This window comes from Phalacrocorax carbo, chromosome 9 (genome assembly GCF_963921805.1).
Source record: "Phalacrocorax carbo chromosome 9, bPhaCar2.1, whole genome shotgun sequence".
Lineage (NCBI taxonomy): Eukaryota > Metazoa > Chordata > Aves > Suliformes > Phalacrocoracidae > Phalacrocorax > Phalacrocorax carbo.
Window position 1 is genome coordinate 24,574,097 of NC_087521.1, and position 20,052 is coordinate 24,594,148.

The 20,052-nt window shown below is 43.9% G+C and overlaps 1 protein-coding gene across 2 annotated transcripts in view; it reads right to left on the reverse strand.

Moving 5' to 3' along the window:
- CCDC85C (coiled-coil domain containing 85C) overlaps window positions 1–20,052 on the reverse strand; it is a 118,959-nt gene that overhangs the window by 24,073 nt on the left and 74,834 nt on the right. For both annotated transcript variants that reach the window (XM_064460741.1, XM_064460740.1), the window contains exon 3: window positions 5,771–5,875. In XM_064460741.1, the coding sequence (XP_064316811.1) occupies window positions 5,771–5,875 (105 nt within the window). The remainder of the gene's footprint in view (window positions 1–5,770; window positions 5,876–20,052) is intronic.

The window sequence follows — 20,052 nt, forward strand, 5'->3', positions numbered from 1 at the left end:
GAGACTCCTGAGAGGTGCAGCTTTGAATACCCTAATGGAAATCTCACTTTTTTCCTGGAGGTACTTATTGTAGTCCCTAGGGATGTACTGAAAGGCTGGGCAATGGCACTGTCATCACTGTCTTCTCAAAAGAGGGAGCTTTGCTCAGGCCTCGCAGAGTGTATCTGCAGGCACTTTCCCCGGGGACTCCCAGCTCTGGACCCCAGATGAGCACAGGTCCCTTCCTCCAGCCACCACCTACGGCACCCACAGCCATCCTCCTGCACCTGGCCAGAGCACAGTTGGGAGCTCCTGCTCCTCAGCAACGGGTCACAGAAAACTATCAGAGTACAAACTCAGTACAAAAACTTAAGGAAGGGGAAGGTGATATTTATTTTAACCTAAAACTGATTTCTCCAATGTGTCACATTCACCCGCACACCTACGAACTCACACTCATGCACTCACCAAAAGGTGGATGTCCATGTGGCGTGGTCAGGGTCACTGTGCGTGACACAGAGCACAAGGGACACCCAGTAGCAAGTCCTAATGCAGCTCTGGCATCCCTCCTCATTGTCAGCAAAGAACTGGGTTTGGACACATTTTTCGCATGCTTTAGGACTCAACGGTTATTACAGGCTGATCTTTATCTCAGCATCTTGCTTACTCACCCCCCATAAACCCTAGGAAAGCTGTGCCTGTTGTCTCCTTTCCTTCATTTTGGGCACCTTATCTAAGCCTTGCTGTCGGAACCACAGGAAGCGCAATGGCACATCACAGTGTAACCTTGCTCCCGTTATCAGGGAACAGGTCTTCTAGTGATGAGCCATCTGTGCTGTGGCCTTATCACAGCACAGACCTCCTGGTCCTGATGCAAACCACACACCCCATGGTGTTTACCCATTTGTTTGCTGTCAGTGGTGATTAATTGGAATGTACTCGAAAGGGTAGGACCTGGGCATGACATAAATGGCATAGAATAAGGGGTGGATATTGTCCTGGATTCGGCTGGGATAGAGTTAATTTTTCTTCTAGTAACTGGTATGCGTTATATGGTATATCCATGTGTTTTGGATTTAGTATGAGAATAACGTTGATTACACACTGATGTTTTAGTTGTTGCTACGTAGTGCTTACACTAGTCCAGGACTTTTCCAGTTTCCCATGCTCTGCCGGGTGCACAAGAAGCCGGGAGGGGACACAGCCAAGAGAGCTGATCCAAACTGGCCAAAGGGATATTTCATACCGAACAACATCACGCTCATTTGTATTAACTGTGGGGAGTTGGCGGGGGGAGGGGGGGAGCAGCGATCGTGGCTTGGGGACTGGCAGCGTTGGTCGGCAGGTGGTGAGCGGTTGCACCACTTCTTTCTTTTTCCCTGGGTTTCACCTCTCTCTCGTTTTCCTTTTCATTACATAAAAATAAGAAGAACAAGAACAAGAAAAATTAAATTATTAAACTATTTTTATCTCAACCTACAAGCTTTCTTGCTTTTGGTCTTCCGATTCTCTCCCCATCCCACTGGGGTGGGGGGAGTGAGTGACCGCCTGCGTGGCGTTCAGATGCTGGCTGGGGTTAAACTACAACAACCCACTTGTTTGCTGTCGGTTGTGTCTTTGCTCGTCAGCGCAGGCCATCCCTGCATCCCTTGCTCTAGTGTTCCTGCTGGTGTTTTCACACACATTTTCCATTCACACTCCATCCACACTAAGCTTAATATTTCCATTACAAACCTCTATAGTTACTTTCACCAAAAGCAGGATTCCTATTATAAATCACACGAACGCTGCTAAATTCTAAGTCTAAGCCAGCCAGGCTAGCTCCAACTGCTAGTAACAGGCTGTCTCACACTTAATGGTGTTTTATCCTGATGTGGATAAATAGCTCCTCCAAGCAGCTGGCTTATGAGCTTCTCAAAGTGAAGGTACCTCCAACCATAGGAACACGAGCAGCCCTCAGGCCCCCTCCCATGCCTGGGCACTGAGACATGCCTGGAGCACAGCCGCAGGGCAGCAGGCAGCAATGTGAAGGTCTGCAGGGACCGTGTGTCCACATGGGCAGCCAGAGTGCCCAAGAAGCCAAAGGGAGCAGAGAAGAGACAGACATGCGAGCTCTGGACCATGCCTCAGCCACTGCATTCACCCTCGGCTGTGCTACAGGGGCCTTGAATGCTCCAGAAGTCAGCAGCTGAGATCGCACCTCTTAGAAAATGAATTGCTGAAACATGACTATTACTAACAAAAGAGCCACCTTACTGCTGTGGATGGGGAATTTCCTTTTCCATCATACATTCTCCCCACGTCAGAAACATAACTCAGCAATCACTAGATGTGACCAAAGGTTAAGCACAGTGTAGGGTGGCTTTACGGAGAGCGAGAGACCTGACAGCTGACACCAAGTGTGGACAACTCCACCTCCCAGCCTTCACTCGCAATTCAATTAATGCTGGAGAAAGCCCATGAGAGAAACAAGTGAATTCTCCAGCAACACTACACTGTTCCAAAAATTAAACACCGCCTTTTAGTGTCCACCCCTGCAGGATCCTGAAGCACTTAGTGCTATCTATCTTAGTAATAAAGAACTGCCTGAAAAGCATGCTATGGAATGGGTGACTTCCCACCCAATTCCTTCAAGGACAATATTGAGGTACGGAGGGATGAAAAGAGAAGAGTCCCTCCATGGTGGCAGGCACAGCTCCCAGTCCTGACTGCACCAACAGGGCTCCTCCTCCCCCTGCCACAGCAATTACCCAAAACCGCTGCTCCTCTCCCAAAACTCTCAGTGTTACTGAAATATAATTACCACCTCGCTATCCAGAGGTGAGACCCTATGACTGAGCAATCCAGACTCCTTGGACAAAGCCAACAAACAAAACTGGAAGTCAGTAACTCCCACCCGGTACTGTAAAACTCCAGAAGAGCTCTGACCTGGAAGAGTTTCCAGGACAGACTGAGTGTCACCTTCTCTGTGCACTCCGGCTGCACATCTGAGAGTCCCCAGCGTTACTCCTCCAACAGCTTCCTGCGGTAAATCAGAGGGCTGCTAATCTGAGTGCAATAACTCATCCCAAGTGCTGCCACATCCACATGGAGGAGCCACAAAGGGAACATATGCAGTGCAGGTAAAACACTAATGCAACATGGGTGAAAAAATCTGTTCTAGCTACCATGGAGAACCAAAGTACTGAAGACAGCAAATGCAAGCACAAGCCCTCCAAGGATCCTTTGGGACCACTTCCATTGCTGACACCCAGACACCAGGCTGGCCACTGATCTGCAGCATTGCACTGCTTACAGGTATCTCAACGTCAGCTCCCATGCCTGGGTTATCATCTGACTCGAGGCCGAGCAGGTCTGGAGGCTACCAATGGTGGGAAAGATTGAGCCAGCCCAACCAGCCTGGCTTGGAGCCTGCCCCTCTCATCCTGGCGGAATGGCAGGTCCCACAAGCAGCTGCTTGTTGCCACCTGAGGGAATCACCCTCACCTCCCAAAGGACACAGGGAGCCTCTGGTACACCATGAGATGACCCTGGCTTGCAGTTCTCAGGGCGGGGGAGTTTGACCAGCCTGCTCTCAGTTTAAGCGAACATTCATGTTACACATTCCCCTGCAATGGCTAGGGGCTTGTAGGTCAGAACTAACCCCCTGGGACTGCTTTTCCTGGATATTTCGTAACTGCAGCAGACCACAGAGCAAGTCTATAACTCACCTTCTGCATGATGCACCACTGACTAAACAGTGCACAGATTGCAATTATGAGTGTCTTTGAATTGTGTCTTGAGTGCACACTGGTGTCTACGATCCAGGATCCATTAGAAACACCAAACTGTTTCATTAATTCAGGTGCATCAGGGCCATGGAGAGCTGGAGTGATGCCTACATGCAAACTGTGTGACAGTGAGGGATGCGCCAAGGAACTTACCCGAAGAGTTGAACAGGCACTGATGATGATGAAATCCTGAATGGATGTGACAGCTTTGGAGCCAACACCCATTGTCATCACTCACCCATGTGAAGCCTGCACAGGCACAAAGAGGAAAAATTTCCTACAAACTCGTGCCTTCTATCAAAAAAAAAGGCTGCAGAGAAAGTCGGGTACGCCTAACTGTCCACCTCTGGGAGGTGCCTAAGACATTCAAAGACATCTGCATGAATTTGTCATCATTATCCTTCATCACAAATGCAATATATCACGCTAAGCCACAAAACAAAGGGATTTTGGTAGGAATAAGTATATAAATAGCTACGTAAGTATCCCAGATGATGTGGATATGGATCCAGAGCTGTTTTCGGTTTTTCTCTATCATCTTCCTGCAAAGGTGGAACAGAGCCAGGGTGACAGAAGATGATGAGTGTCATGAGTACCCAGGCCTCTCCATAAATGCCAGGTGCCACCTCTTCCTTGAGGAAGGAGGGACAAGTGTCCAGGAAGGGCTCCAGCAGGCAGCACCCTCTGCCGTCAGCCCTCACGCAGCCCCAGTGAGCTGTGGGGGCCGATGCACAGGCAGGGAAGTCTCCTGCCAGCTCCCAGCCTAGGCACAGCTCCTCTGCAGAAAGCTGCCAGCCATATCCTGGCCCGACCCACAAGATGAACGTAAAACTGTGTGTAGTGGCACTCCTTGGGGCAACCAGCACAGGCTAAGTGTCCCCCACCTGGAACCAAGCTGGGGATCAAAAGCCTGAGCACAGGGAAATGAAGCAAAAGCCCCAAAAAGTGGATATTCAGCCACAGTCTTCCATTTCATTTGCATGGTTTTGTCCCTTTTTTTCGGCTGGAGGGTCTCCATCCATCCTGCATTTCAGCAGGAGCTCTGCTTTCACACAAGTTTTATTTATACAAACTTTCTGAAGTTACTATTACCCCCTTTTTCACAGCTCTAAAAGGCACACTAAATCTGCAGAATGACTCTTACCCAAGCAGGCAGCCAACATACAACTGGTCCTACAGTACCTGCAGCTCTGCTGACCAGTGCCCTGGACACGGAGCAGAAGACGTGGGGTGGGAGGAGGTCCCCCGGGTGTGCCACCATCAGGCTTTTGCTCATGATCATGACACTCGCAGCCCACTCACAGCAGGACTCCCTGTCGGCATCTAGCTTCTCCTTCAATCTAGAAAACCATGTCACCAAGCAAATGTAGTGTCTCGGGCAGTCAGGCAAACATCTGGAAGACAATCATCTGGCAGGGCTCGGCCTCCTCAGCCATGCCTGGCGCACAAGTGCAGGAGGAGCCCTGGCACAGCAGCACAGTATATGTCTTTTGCAAGAGGCTTCAATAAAGATTATTCTGTTGTTTGAGAAAAAGCAACGCAGGCAAAACTTAGGAAACATAAACCTCATTTGTGATTCCGAAAAACCTGCAATGAAAGTCCTAAGAACTTAATTGCTAAAGCAACCCTGACCACGTACCGCCAGACACTTGGCAAACCATCTTTCGCCCCATCCACGACCAGCTCTGACAGCAGGCATACGGGGCATTTACAAAGAAGGAGGTGCAGGTGTAACAAGACTCACACCCTTGCTTTAAAAGATGCAAGACAGTGACCATCAGTTAACTGAAAAACCTATGCTGGGAGGTTGATGATCCAAACCCAGGTAGAGATCAACATTACCAGGAGCTCCCCATCCTCCCAACAGCTGCAGGTTTCAGCTGCGCACTTGCACCATCAGTTCCAGGGTGAATTCTCAGCTGCGAGAGCTCCCCCGTAATCTTCATGTGCCCCCCCTCCAGCCATACCCGCTTTCAGGGAAACCCGCGGCTCTGCTGTATAGGTAAGGAAACATCTCTTACGTTTTGCAGGGCGTCTTGATACTGCGGCAGTGATGAGAGCTGTGACTCAGAGTGGTACGGGGACAACCCTTTCCTCAGGGTCCTCAGGTCCCCCGTGCTGGACTGCTGTGAAGACAACAACAGAAAACAGGACAGTCCATATTAAGAAGAAGGAAAGCTGTGCCCCTCCTGCTGTATTGGCTTTTTCCATGACCGCTTCTGTCCTGCGATCTGTTCCTATTACTTCTCCCTGAGACAGCAGTGACAGTGAACATTGTAGTAAAATGCTTTTTCCATGTCCACACTTGGAGAAAACATTTGCAAGCAGCTGGAGGTGAACCGTTCAAAGTCTCCTCCATTAAGTGATAAAGCAAGAAGGCATTTTCATTTTACCGAAGTCCCTACATATCCATTAAAAACATATTAAAATGCAAATGAAAAAATATTTTTAAGACTTCAGATTAAATCAAAAACAGCAGAAGAAATCCGTCAGGAGACATTTTCTAGATTTTTTTTTCTTTTTAAAATAGCATAGGCCATTCCAATCACCTGCATGTGGAAAGCAATGAGAGTTTGTAAACCGTGCTACTGTGATTTGCGTAAGCTTGCAAAATGTGTGTGACAGGAGCGGTTTCTTATTTGGTTATAAATTTGTATGCACCCACAGGTCTTAAACAAAGTCAAATAAATAAAGGTAGTCTGTATGACCGTAGAAACCAGATAAATGCAATCAATAGTCTGCGCTCAGAGGGAGAAGCAGCACTGGGTGTCCAGAGCTGTGAATAATCTCCCTGGGACAAAGCTGCTGCCTCGTGTTATTAGTTCTCACTTTCTGTCATTCTGAAATGGGATGGTGCTAAATGAGAAGAGTTTCTCATTTACAGAAGTACACCCATAAAAAGCCTATGCGCCAGTAGCCAAAATCAAAGCTCCGGGAGATTATATCTTTTTATTACTAACAAACACACTCATTAACTTTCCATATTTTTAAGAGTATCAAGCAGTGCACTGTTGATATTTTATTAGTCGACTTTATTCAATATAATTCAAATTATATATTAATTAGATAATATTCAATAGTCTATTTTAAAACTGTAAAATCATGACCTTTCAGATTTTTATGCTCCATTAAGACTTTTAACTTGCATTCGCAGCAGAAATATTTTCTACTTCAAAAGAACCAAAGAAAAGCCACTGGTGCAATAAAATTTAAAAGGAAACCTCATAAATCAGCTCAACTGTATAAAAATCCCTCAGTAACCCCAAAGGCCTGACCAAAACTGAGACTTTGGGGACTGTGGCCGTGCACAGATCTCTGGAAATATGGAAAGTTCATTTCGATTTCTTGATCGCATTTAGCAGAGAAGACTTGGTGCGTTCAGAGTGGATACAGAATTTTCTATCAGTGTCAAAAACATTTTCTTGTAGCTACATGGCCTGTTTTAGGACATGTTCAGCTTCGGTTTTATTTCAAAATGTTGTTTTCTTAGGTTAAAACATCTCACGTGACCCAGTGCTTTCATAACCATTCTGGCACACTCACCCTATCAGCTTTCTGTTTACAAGCTGTGAAAAGAAGGGCAGTTTTCAAGAAAGCCATCATGAGAAACGGATGTTAGTCTCATATCACCCAATCTACGGGGAACTGTTGTACCGCACATGGAGTCAAGTGATACAGAATGACTTCAGCATATTCAATGTCTGGGATTCCCTTGAATTTACAAGGTAGCATCAGAAAAGACCGTGGCCTATGTTCCTTTTGCATTTCACAATAGAGAGTCAGAGACACAAAGATCTGAAGGAGATAACTCCTTCTGAAGCTAAAAAGTGACTGCTGCAGAACTGAGTTTCCTCCACCATGCCTGGGAGGTATATATTTTCAAAGGAAGGTTAGCAGGTCACAAAGGAAGATGATGAGAAGACTCTTAGTTTACTGGCATTGTCCCAGGCACGGGATGTGTAGGGGTCTCTTGGTGGTTATTCTGAAAGGTTTTGTACCCTGGCTGGTTATGCTTCCACTGCCCTGCTGTGTGCAACCTCTTCTTCACTATTGTATGTGCGCAGCGGGACAGCGACCCCCTGGAGGTCCCGAGGTGAGGTCCCGACACACTGCTACCCACTCCTTTAGTTTGCCAGCTCAGGAGCTCACGTACCCTTCCCTGACATCTGTGATGAACAGGCACTTGCACGGGCAAGGGAGAAGCAGAATAAAACAGCAGAGAGAAAATGTGAGGTTGTAGCTTCGTGCTGGAGACCCCAGAGGTCACAGATCTCCTCGAAGGCTCTGCTCCAGAAGGACATGCACTGCCTCACTGGTGTTTAGAGGCCCTGGATTGCTCTGACTTTTGCAAAATGCACTGAGACTTGCAAGGTGCCACGTGCTTATGGGGCACCAGGAGTGTAGAAATAGGCGTGAGAAAGAGATTTGGTGGACATTTGTTTGTCTCCCAGAAACTTGTTCTCTTGGCCCCAAATCTGAATGGGTTGGTCTACATTAGATGTAGCATGTGTTTCATCACACTACAGTTTTAACTCACGGACAGTCAAAATGCCTTGCCCACCAAAGGAAATAAGGCACCCAGACCCATGTCTAGTCAACACACAATATCATACTGCTGTGGCTATAAATACGCTAGTTTAAATTGATTTAATTTAACTGCCCTATGCTCCTGCCTGGAGCAAAAGTCTGCATTAATTTCAATTTGGCTTAAATTGGTTGAAATTGGGTTGGTAAATATACAGATACAGTCAAAACTCTGCTCTAACAAGTGTTTGTAATGGATTAGTTCTATTGCTTTTTTTAAGCAAATCCCATTTAAGACAGTGCACTTGTGTGCGACAAAACTATTGTTAGGTTGTTAGAGTGACTGCTGATTATGAATCTGTCCTAATGCATCCAATTTGGTGGAAAGATTCCCACTGAGTTCAATGAACATCAAAACAAGCTCTTAATTAAAGAAAAGAAAGGGAAAAAAATTAAAAGGAAAAGAAAAAGAAAATAAAAGACATCTAAGAAATAGAAATACTGATCAGAGCTCTATCCAGAAGAGGAATGAGGTGTTTGGGGCATGGGGTGGGTTTGGTAGGGCAATAAGAATCTTCATCTGCCATTATTTATAACACATCCGTGTTGTAGATGGCCAAAGAACCACTTTTTCCTATCGCTGTCAGCTGTAAAGCCAGCCCCTTTCCCAAGCACTGCACTCAATGCAATTTTCCTTCTGTATTTTCTAGAATTTGTTTCTAAATGTATCTTACTCTAAGTATTTTTTACAACAGTCTGTCAATCACAGTTCTGCACTATTTCTTTTCCTTGCACTAAAAGCAAATTTGTATTTCTTCGTCAGAGAAGGAAAACTGCTTTTTCTTCCTTTTTTAAATTAAAATGGTGCAGTGACACATATTCATCAGCCCTCCCTAAACAATCACGCGTTCATCGGGCTTTGCTATCAGTGTTAGAGCTAACCAGGAAAAGAAAGTGAATCCCTCATTAAAAAGCAATATGACTAATGATGCATCAGAATGAGTAGCCATTACTCCACTTAAACCTAAATTAAAAATCCTGGTATTTGCATTGTCAATTCACTCACAGAATGAAATCTCTTATTACCTTACCCAATTTTCATTACTGAGATGTAAGTGGATCCCAAATTGCTTTTCTAGGCAGAATGGTATTTTAAAAGTACCATCCCTGATCATCTCTGTTCATCATCATTGTTGGAGATTATCTCAATTAATGGGCAACATGTCTATAATAAATTATCCTTCAGGTAAAATTATTTCAGATTTCTGGAGTTTCAAGATATTTATCAGCAAAATCATTTTCACCTGAACTCAAACTCAATGGGAGAGTGCTATTTTGATTGAACTTTTATTGAGAATGTTTTCTAAGCTGAGGAGCAGAGAGAGAGGGCAGGACACAGAAAAGGAGACCAAAAGAGAGTTGAGGAGACTCATAGCCTTTACTTAACCTGATCAAGTTTACAACTTGCACAACCTGAAATACACTTGTCCCCAGCAAATGCCAACAACTGGCCGTTGACTACTCTGGAGTAGCTCTTGCTCTGTTACTGTACATTTTTTTCAAACATTAAAATGATAGAATCATTCAGGTTGGAAAAGACCTCTAGGATCATCAAGTCCAACCATCAACCCAACAATACCATGTCTCCTAAACCATGCCTTGAAGTGCCACATCTACACGTCTTTTAAATACCTCCAGGGTGGTGACTCCACCACCTCTCTGGGCAGCCTGTTCCAATGCCTGACCACTCTTTCAGTAAAGAAATTTTTCCTAATATCCAATCTAAACCTCCCCTGGGGCAGCTTGAAGCCATTTCCTCTCGTTCATTAGTTTCATCCAAATGTTTAAAAAAAGAGAAAATGGAAAAGGAAATTGAGAAAAAGAAAGCATCTCCTGACTTTCACAGTGGTATGAAAGTGCAGGACCTACCCTAGGTCTAACTCAACATCACTCTACATGGTGTTGCCTCCCTTCACCGGCTGATGAGCACAGGGATGAGCCTGCAGACAAAACACCTTCGCCTCCAGCACGACCCTGTGCTACACACTATCAGTGCTGACAGCTCCACAGTGATCCCTCAGACACAATAACTCTCCATTATCTGGAAATAAAGACATGACATTTATTGCTAAATTTTTCAACTAGGCAGAACTTGAAGCGACCCCAGAAGATACTGCTCTTGGACCAAAGCCCGAGACCTTTGTCAGCCCTGTTATGAAAGAAATGGACCTAGACACGTCCCTTTTGGCAGGGACGGGAGTTTTGCCTAGTCATCAGTGAGAAAAGAACAGGACCAACAAATCTTTAGCAAAGGTTTAGTAAAAATAGACTGCAAACCCAACTTCTTCTCTGTCTAGAAAACAGAAGCAATTTGATTATTAACATGGGTGGAAAGTAGTATGTATTTCCCATAAAAAATAACGTATCATTTTAAATACTTTGGATAGAAATTAAAGTCTTGGTGGTTACCAAAGCCTAAAATTACCTTTTTTTAAAGAACAGCAAACACTTGTTCCTATCAAAGCTTTCTATCCTGCTAGCAGGGAGAAGAAATAGTGGCCTCTGACTTTTTGACCTGATGTGCTGAGTGATTCAATTTGAAAATAACACAAATAACACACGAAGATGGATGGTGTTTGTGGTATTTTAAGGTCAAAGTACTAAAAAGAAACATTTATTTTCCTTTCCATTTCTGTCCAGTAAAGTCAGATCAGTGCAGTCGCCATGTTGAACCAACTGTGAAGATAAAGTGTTCAAAACTTATAGACAAGTTAGACAAATCATCTTTTCTGTTACCCCTCAGTGTTACTTCTGCTGGATGGGAGAAAAAAGAAGACAAGGATTTAATTCCAAGGCACTCTGGTGTAGAAAAGTTGAACCAGTCTTAACAGAAATTAAATACAGAAAGACAGAAATTCACTTGACAGATATTTTTCAGCATTTATGAAAGAGATTAGCAAAAAAAAGCAGAACAATTTCAATTAGAATTATGTGCCGAAGTGACCAAGGAAAATTAAAAAGCGACACTGTCAGCTTCCAGTAATTCACAAATTAGCATTCAAAACAGGGTTGTTACATAAGTAGCCTTTAATTGAAAACACTATTTTCTCCTTTTGCATAAGTTGTAACAGCTGAAGGCTGAACAGAGGTTAAAAAAGAAATTAATCATAAATGATCAGTTTGACCCTGTGCCCTGCGGAAATATTAAAGCTTTTACAAAGAGCCACGGCTTCCCTTCCCCCAACAGGCTACAGCGTTTCCTTGGAGCAATTTGGGTGCCTACACACAGGCATTTTGTGCCTGAGCGTATCCAAGACACCCACGGAGGCCTGGCAGATGTGATGAAGAGCTGCTAGAGACCCACATCCTTCTGGTGCATGGTGGGAGCCCGGAGGGACAGCCCTGGTGGCACCTGAGAACTACGTCTGAGCACCTGAGATGCTGTTCTCATCACTTCTTCATAACTCATTTGTAACCTCCTGCATTGTGAAAGCTGCCTCTCCTGGTCTACATGCCGGTAAAAAAAAAAAAAAAAATTACAAAAAAGGCAAAAAAACCCAAACACAAAAAACAAACAAACAAACAAAAAAACAAGCACCAATTCAAATGCCAGGAGTCCTACAAAGCCCCGTTTCGTTTACCTCTGGGGGTTCCCTCTACAAACAGATGGAAAATGTGTCCAGAATGAAGAGAAGAAACAAGTATACATGAGCGACCAACAGCAGACCTCCCAGAGGACTGTCATTTGAGAGGCTTTATAATAATCAATCAGCTTCGTTTTCCTAAACGCAGACCCACTGGCACTAAGCTCAAGAGACAGCAGATTACACACCACACCACTTAAATATATTAATATTAAATCTGCTCTTCAACATAGCATTAGAAGAAATTATGTATCTTAACATGAAATGCAACTAGATGGAAAGGAATACTGTGCTGAACTCAGTATTGGCAACAGAAGATACCCTTATTGACACCAGTTCAGAAGATTTTATTCGGACAAATGAATATGACACACCATCACCCAGCCCTCAGAGAGACAAGTGATTACCATTTTTTTGTGGCTACTCAACCCTTTTACAAAGCACAGGATTTCCCTTAGCTGTCATTTAAATATCACAGTGAACCTGGACCTTAGCAACAGGGCAAGGGCATCCCACCCTAACCGTGTAAGCACATGAGGATTTGGGCTTATGATTTGGGTAATTCTCCATATGAAAAAAGTCTATATGAAAAAAATATCATTCTTACTTCATATTCTAGTTTTACCCTATAAATCTTGGATGTTAGATGGAAAACTCTGCTGAGACCTTGGCTTGATTATATATATTTGTGAAGAGAAAAACGAGGAAGGTTTTATTTCAGTGCACTGGGTCAGGCTGCCTTCATCTTTATAGACTCCTGTGCTGCCCACTACCTGAATTACTTGCCTGTCACTGTAATATAAATTCTTAAACCTACCGGCAACAATTTTCTAAACCGTAATTGTTCCAGTAATTGAAACTGCCTCAATTTTGACACTCAGCAACCCATTGTTTGCAACTGGGTAATTAAATGGAATGTTTAGCTCAAAATTTTTCCCTGTTACTTCCTGCAGCAATTTAACTAGAAGTACCAACTTCTCTTCAGGTAGGTAAATAGTTTTGATCTGAAGTTGGTCAAAACTCAGATGTTACTAACCAATGTCTTTTGCACAAGCAGAGGAGGGAAATAAAAAATAATTAGGGGCATATTTAATACATTCAGACGATTAAAAAATGGAAATCGCCAACATTAGCATGTGAAAGAAGAAGCAGAGCCCCAAACAACCAGCAGCAATATTAAAAGGCAACCCCCAGATGCAAGAAGCTGTCTGTGGATGCATTAGCTCTCTCTACCTTACTGAAATTTCTTGGTAAACTGTTGCCGCCAGCCAGCTAGAAGGGAACAAAAGAACATTATACATTTGGAAACTTAACAGAAAAAAGTTATTTTATCATCTTGGAGAAAAACTCCATCTTTACCACAGATGACCAAAATAAGCTGGTCTTACACGCAGCACTTGACAGGATAAAATTATTATTTGAACTTTGACCCCTTTCCCCATATTAATGATGAAGTCTTGCAGAACCCGTTATTATGCACACAAACATTAACATCTTACTATCCCAATCTTTAGCACGGCGACCCCACAAACAGTTGATTAAGCTTACCTTACTCTCATTCACAACTACAGATATTTTACTATAGCCAGAGTTCAATGGCAGCATCAGAACACACCACTCTGTAAGAAGGCCCTGGCCCAAGTTATCCTTAATAAGTCCAGCAGAGCAGCGATATTTTGCTGAGGTAAAGCAAAGCAGAAACGCATCTAAAATAATACAAAGGAGATGCTGCAAAGCACCTGCCTTGTGCAGCTCTCACACGGGCACCAGGGCAATGGCCCCGGCGTCTTGAGACCTCAGCACCACATGTGAGCGGCCCTTTCAGGCGCCCTCGTGCCCCAACAAACATCCCCTACCACATGACCTTGCACAAAGATTTCCTCCTTATTTCATTAATCCATGTTTTAGGGTCTCAAGCATCAGGAAGTTGAGGGATGGCAATTTAATTGTGTGAAGCTAGCAAATAATTGAATTAAGGTTCAGTAATTGCAGTTATCACTACAAGACATATTCAAGCAAAAATAAGCTCAGCAAAGCGCATATCTGACTTTAAGTATATGTGAAGAGTCCCATTAGCTTCAACAGCATTTATCAGGCAAGCTGGAAATTACACACATGAGAATGCAATAAAAATCAACGTATTTGATTTCTGCAAATAAGAAAAAAATTTAAGGGATGAGATTAAAACTATTTAACATCTTCCATGTCATGTAATAATACGAGCTTTCTGTAACAGGAGAGATTAAATTCATATCCCTGTTGTACATGCAGCACATCCAGGGATCACTCCTTAGACTGGTGACAAAGGCTTTTGAGGACGACGGTCTGCCAAGAGGCCTACTCTCCCAATTCTCTCTCCAGTATTCAGCCAGCAGGTCACAAGCCAACCTCAGCCAGTGTCATCAGTAAGGCCACTTTCAGTTGTTCATGGGGAACTGGAAATGGTACGATGCTCAGAATGAGGTGCAAGGCCCTTGTACAGCAGCAGCACAGGGAGCTGTAAGGATGCATTTGGACATTGTGCCATGGCTGGATCTATGTGATTCGCAAACACAACACGGGAACAGGCATCCCCACTTCTGCCTGTGTGCTGACTTTCCCCTCATATCATGAGCTGCATTCATACAAGCTGGAGGGGCAAAGCAGCAGATTTCATCTGGTTGCAGTGGTGACAACTGGAATTCTCTATTGTCAGGAGAGCTAAGACTTTGGGAAAGGCTTAATAAATACCAGTCAGTAAAAGGCTTCGCAGATTTTGCCATGTAAAACCACTCTTGGAAAAATATTTTTATTAGTATGTCAGTGGGGTACAGGCAATAAAAGCAGTGCAAGTTTCAAAGCTCTCCATTCTCTGTAGTGACTGAGGTAGGGAACTTCAGTACACTGTGAATACTCAAGAGTGTCTATATTTTTTTCCTCTTGTTTTAGATCAGCAGAGAAAGATCAACCCCGTAACTCATGGGACACTCAGATAATCAGCGCAAAGCAAACTGCAGTATATAATTATAATCACACAACTGGCAGGCTTTGCTCAACAGAGAATATGGGCTGGCGCAGCTGAGCTTCAAGGATCACAGTCTATAACCCAAATAGAAATGCAGCTCAATAGTCAATAACACTGTCATAACAAAGCCAAATGGAGCTATAACCATTGACATTTGTCTGGTCTGTTGCTTGTATGCAATGAGTTTAGGAGTCTCAGACAAATGGAGCCCATCCATGGCTCATTAGCACCAAAATCAGTCTCTTTATTAGGGATGTCAATGGAGAAGCTAAGGAATGCTGCCCCAGTTCCATCAGGCAAGTAGATGTAGATGTGGATGTAGTATTAAGCACACAGATAAACTCACTGGACCATCCCCTGGAGTCACCTTTCATTTTCTTCTGTCAACTGCACTCCAGGCAACACCACCAAAGGGAACAGCTGCACCTCCTCCCAGAAGATCATCAGCAGCAATGCCACTGGGGCTGCCTACAAGGCACTCCCCATACCCCATAAAACAAGGGAGCTGGGAATGAGGAAGGCAAAGGCCTGAATTCCTTTCTCATAAATCAGAAAAGGTCCCTTGCAGGCTTTAAGTAATGCTGGGACCGAGGTGGCCAAAGGCTCTGCTGGCCTCTCTTCTTTCGAATGGCGCTCAGGGCAAGATGGACACTCAAGCCCTTCTCTTCTGGAGGACCACCCAGATGTTCAAAGCCCTCTGCTGAATCAGAACTCAAATAATTGGGAAGAATCAGTTATGGCCAGTCTTAATTTTCATGAGATAGTATGAATACTCTTTAAAAGCCTCCTACAGAGATTTAGATTTGCATTTTTAGCTTCATGAAAAGCAAAACAACACCAAAAAATTTTGTCACAAACTTACAGTTTTGGGCAAAGCCTCTTCCCCCCACCACCCCACCCCACCCCCCCAAAAAAAAAAAGCAATGAATGATTAACAGCCTTCCCATACCTCCCCATGTTGTTTTCAGATATCAGACACTGAATCTTTCTTGAGCTGGTCTTTAATTTGGCATTGAACTTACCACAAAAATTTGTTTTTAAGCCTCTGCAGCTATTGCTTAGTTTCCCTTCAAACATTATTCAGTCCTTCTCAGGTGGACCAGTCACTGAAAATCTGTGTACTTGAACCTCTCTACATGTTTCAAAGACACAAAATGCTGCTTCTTCATAGCCTGATCTAACTGCACTTCTGAGCTTTTTCCCTGACCCTGTCCTCATACACAGAAAAGAGTGGAATCTAATGAAATTATTACAAAGCTGGTTAAGCACAGGATATGACTAATCCCCTATTTCACAGCTGGAGGTTAAACTGAGCCTCATTAAACCCAATGTTCTTGCTTACCCACAACAGAAACAAATGGGGCATGGCAGAGCTTTGCGTGTGTGCATCTCTCTCACACTCACACTCTCTTACACAGAAATTCAGCTCCAGTCCTTTGAAAATTTTTAGTTAAGTTGCAAGAAATAATATGATTGTCTCAAATTCCTAAGACTCAAACAACACTGTATGTTTCTGTCCATCTATTATTCAACTTCTTGAATTACATTTCCTAGGTTTCTGGGGAGCTCAATTTATATGAGCCGGGTGACATTCTCGTAAAATCCCTTGATTCCACAGGTGACAAGCCCCAGAACACACAGTACACCATCCAACTTTCATTACAAGTTGCAAAAGCTCATTTCTGTCATTGATCCAGCTTTTTAGACATTCTCTTACCCATGAATGGCAGGTGAATATCAAGAGAATATTTATTTTGGTAGATAGCAGCCCAAGACCCTTATGACCAGAGTCAACAGAAGGAACTCCACTGTCTTAAAGGGCTTGAAGGTCTCTTGAAAGCAAATCTGAGACATCTTTGAACTGCTCTTATCAAACTGGACATCTCTCAGTTGTAGGGGGGGGAGCCCACTTTATTCAATAAATACATGGGGTTTTTACTTAAATCTCAAGTCCACTCATTTGATGGCAAATTGGTCAGATCAGCCTCATTTTAATTCATAAAAGGAGGTGAAATGAAACACACTTGGACATAAGTTGATTTTGCATGTTATGTTTTCTTGAAGCTTCTGCTGCCACAGCTAAGGAAACTACATTTGGAGGATTATGTCAACATTTTTTGCATTTACGCATGTAAGCTATGCCTAAATCAAAGTCTGGAGAGTGGTCTCATGAAAGGTCTCATGAGAATCTGCTTCTGCGTGAGCTGTACTCCAAAATGCATGGAGTCCTGTAGAAAGTCCCACCACCAACCTGAAAGGAATATTTGGATGAGGCCCCAAATATGCATCTCCTTTTTGATTAGTTAAAATTAATATGCAGCTAAACATTTAAACAGCACATAAAAAATGGTATTATAGTAACCAGGGCACGTCCCCTTCAGTATTCTGAATTTAAATGGAGACCAAATGCACTGGAAAGCTTTCATGTCTGAGTTGCTCTCTATTACAAAAATATCCAATTTCCCTTGTGAGACCTTAAATTAAAGCCATTATACTTATCCTCCTCACACACAAACAGTAGGTAGACTTTGGGGAAATAAGACAGGTTTGTAATTTTGTTGCGCTCACGGTAAGCATGTGCAACGCTCCTGGCACAAGCCATGGCCTCACAACAACACTCCAGAGCCACAATTCAAGGAGAGGCCCAAACGTTAAGACCCAGTAGCAACTCTGAGAGCCGAGAGGCAACTCCACAAGCAGGAACTGTTAATGGCAGACTTGGCACAGAAGCGACGGATAATAAAACAACAGAGGAAACTGCACTCCAACTCTCCTGGAGCCAGCCAGCACGTTGTGGGCAGTTTCTTTTTCTCCTCTGTCCTCCACTCTTCAGGAAGAGATTTGCAGTACTAATGATTCTCAGGCTCTCTTCAGTCCTGGGGTCCAGATTTTCCCCCCTCATTTTCTGAAAAATATGCTAGAAACTGTCTGCTGAGTGCATGTTTGTGCCAAGTTCATACTTGCCTAAGAACAGAGGCAGCCTCTAGATGCCCTTACCATGGAAGCTCCTAGCTCAAAAACCTCAGCTCTGTTTTAATAGCAGTGTTTACAGGCATTATTTACTTCCCTTTTACTATCTGTACAGCTGCAGCCTTCTTTTAATTCAGGCTAAATATGCAGTTTCTTAAAAATAAGATCAAGCACCATTTTCAAGACCTTCCAGGGATGCTGTAAAGATCTTTCAAGGATACTGTAAATCCCAGTTAGCCAGCAGGCAGATACTGAAATGCTCTGAAGTGCTGGTAATACTGAAGTCTATTTGGCAACTTTTTAATTAAATACTCTGATGATCCTCGTAAATCCCAAGAGTTGTCCACTCCCTAGAGAAGAATTTATTGTATTTCTGCTCTGAACCAGGGGACTTGAAATCTTCCCTGAAAGATGTACCAGGACCTCATTGTCCCAGTTATTCAGTCTCACCTGCCCAATACATCTGCTTTGTTCAAAGCTGGTCTTTTTGAAACAAAGGTGTGCAATGTGCCCTGGGCATCTTTGAGTAGGAAAATGCCTCTGCCATTCCTGTTCTGAAGGGAAAAGTCAGGCACAGCTCAGCAGAGACTATAAACCAAAACAAGGCCTGACAGCCAGCCTATGGTACACAGGCCTTAGTTATGAGGGGAGAGAACAGGGTGATGAGTCCACAAAGCCTGTGAACTTCAGTTTTGGTTAAAAATGCCCAATCCTTGCCATTGCACAGAATGAGCCAAAAATGCAAAATAATGTGAAAGAATGGCCAGAAGTTTGTCACTGTTATTATCTCTAAAATGCATGCATTAGTTATAAAACTAACCAGAATTGACCTTTGGAGCTCCCAAGCTCATAAACGCGCGTTTCTCTAATCTCAAGGGGAAAGGGTATAACTACAAGTCCAGTTTTAGTTTAAGGGGTCTATTTCCTGCTTGGACACTTTCAGCTCAGAGGAAAGGAAAGGAAATATGGTCTCTCCTCTCAGGAGTTATATCTTAGTAACATGGAAGGTACCCTCATCTAGTCAACCAGACACTGTGAAAGAGAGGTTAACACCAGCTCTCCTGAGCACTCCCCACAATGACACAGAGGAAAAACAGACATGATGTTGCATGGATTAACAGCATGCACATAACAGAAAGTGTGCTTCTTCCCTAGAGAATTTGAGCCTATAAAAGTGGTGCCTGTGAAGCTCTCCAAAGCCAACACCCAACATTCCTCAGAGCTTACGTTCATCTTCTTCACACCTTGACTAAAACTTCCAGAAACCAGTTACACTTGTGAGAAAGGCTGACACCATTAACCCCAGGACACAGAGGTCCCCGCCTGCTCTGTGGGGTCCCCACCACTGTGGTTACACCACAGGCGCCTACCAGCACCAGCGAGCAGGCATCAAGGGGACTTTTCTGGTAGTAGCATTTGCTACAGCATCTCACCAACCAATATATACCAGGGCAACAAAAACTGTGTGTTCTCAGAATTGCTGCCAGGGATTTTGCCAGCACAGTGACGCCATCCAAGAGCATGACTTTCTAGTTAGCATGGCCATGCCAGCAAAACATTACAGTGTAAACCTTAGTCAAAGAAAGGTATGAAAGTGGAGTAATTTCTCCTCAGAGAAAGGAGAATGAGAAAAGCAATGATTACTGATGGGTTAGCAATGTCAGCAGCAGCTCATTTCCCAACTGGAAATACACATCTCCTTGCCTAGAAAGCAAAAGAAATAATAAAAAAAAAAAAATCCATACACGGCTACTATAAACAACATCCACTTCTGCATTTACTTCCCTCCCACTGCAAAGTGTGGCTCGTGAAATGGTACTTCTTGATCTACCAAGGGGAGGAAAAGCTCTCTCCATTTAATCTGTTCAAATGAGTCACCAGGCAAAGAGCAGTGTGAATGCCCGCACGCCTGTGCTGCAGGTAACACGTGCAGCGCAGAGCGGCTGCCTCGGCACAGGCTGGAGAGCTCTCGCCTCTCCCACCGAGATTTTCTTCTGAAGTGCTTACGGAGAAAGGAGATGTCAGGAAGCAGGAGAAAAAGTGCAGGCTAAGGATCCCTGCACCAACTTAATTCCATGCCTGAAGGCGGTACAAAGACACCACCTCTCTGCATAGCTTCACACCCCAGATGCCGAAGAAGATAAAGCAGCAAATCTCCAGG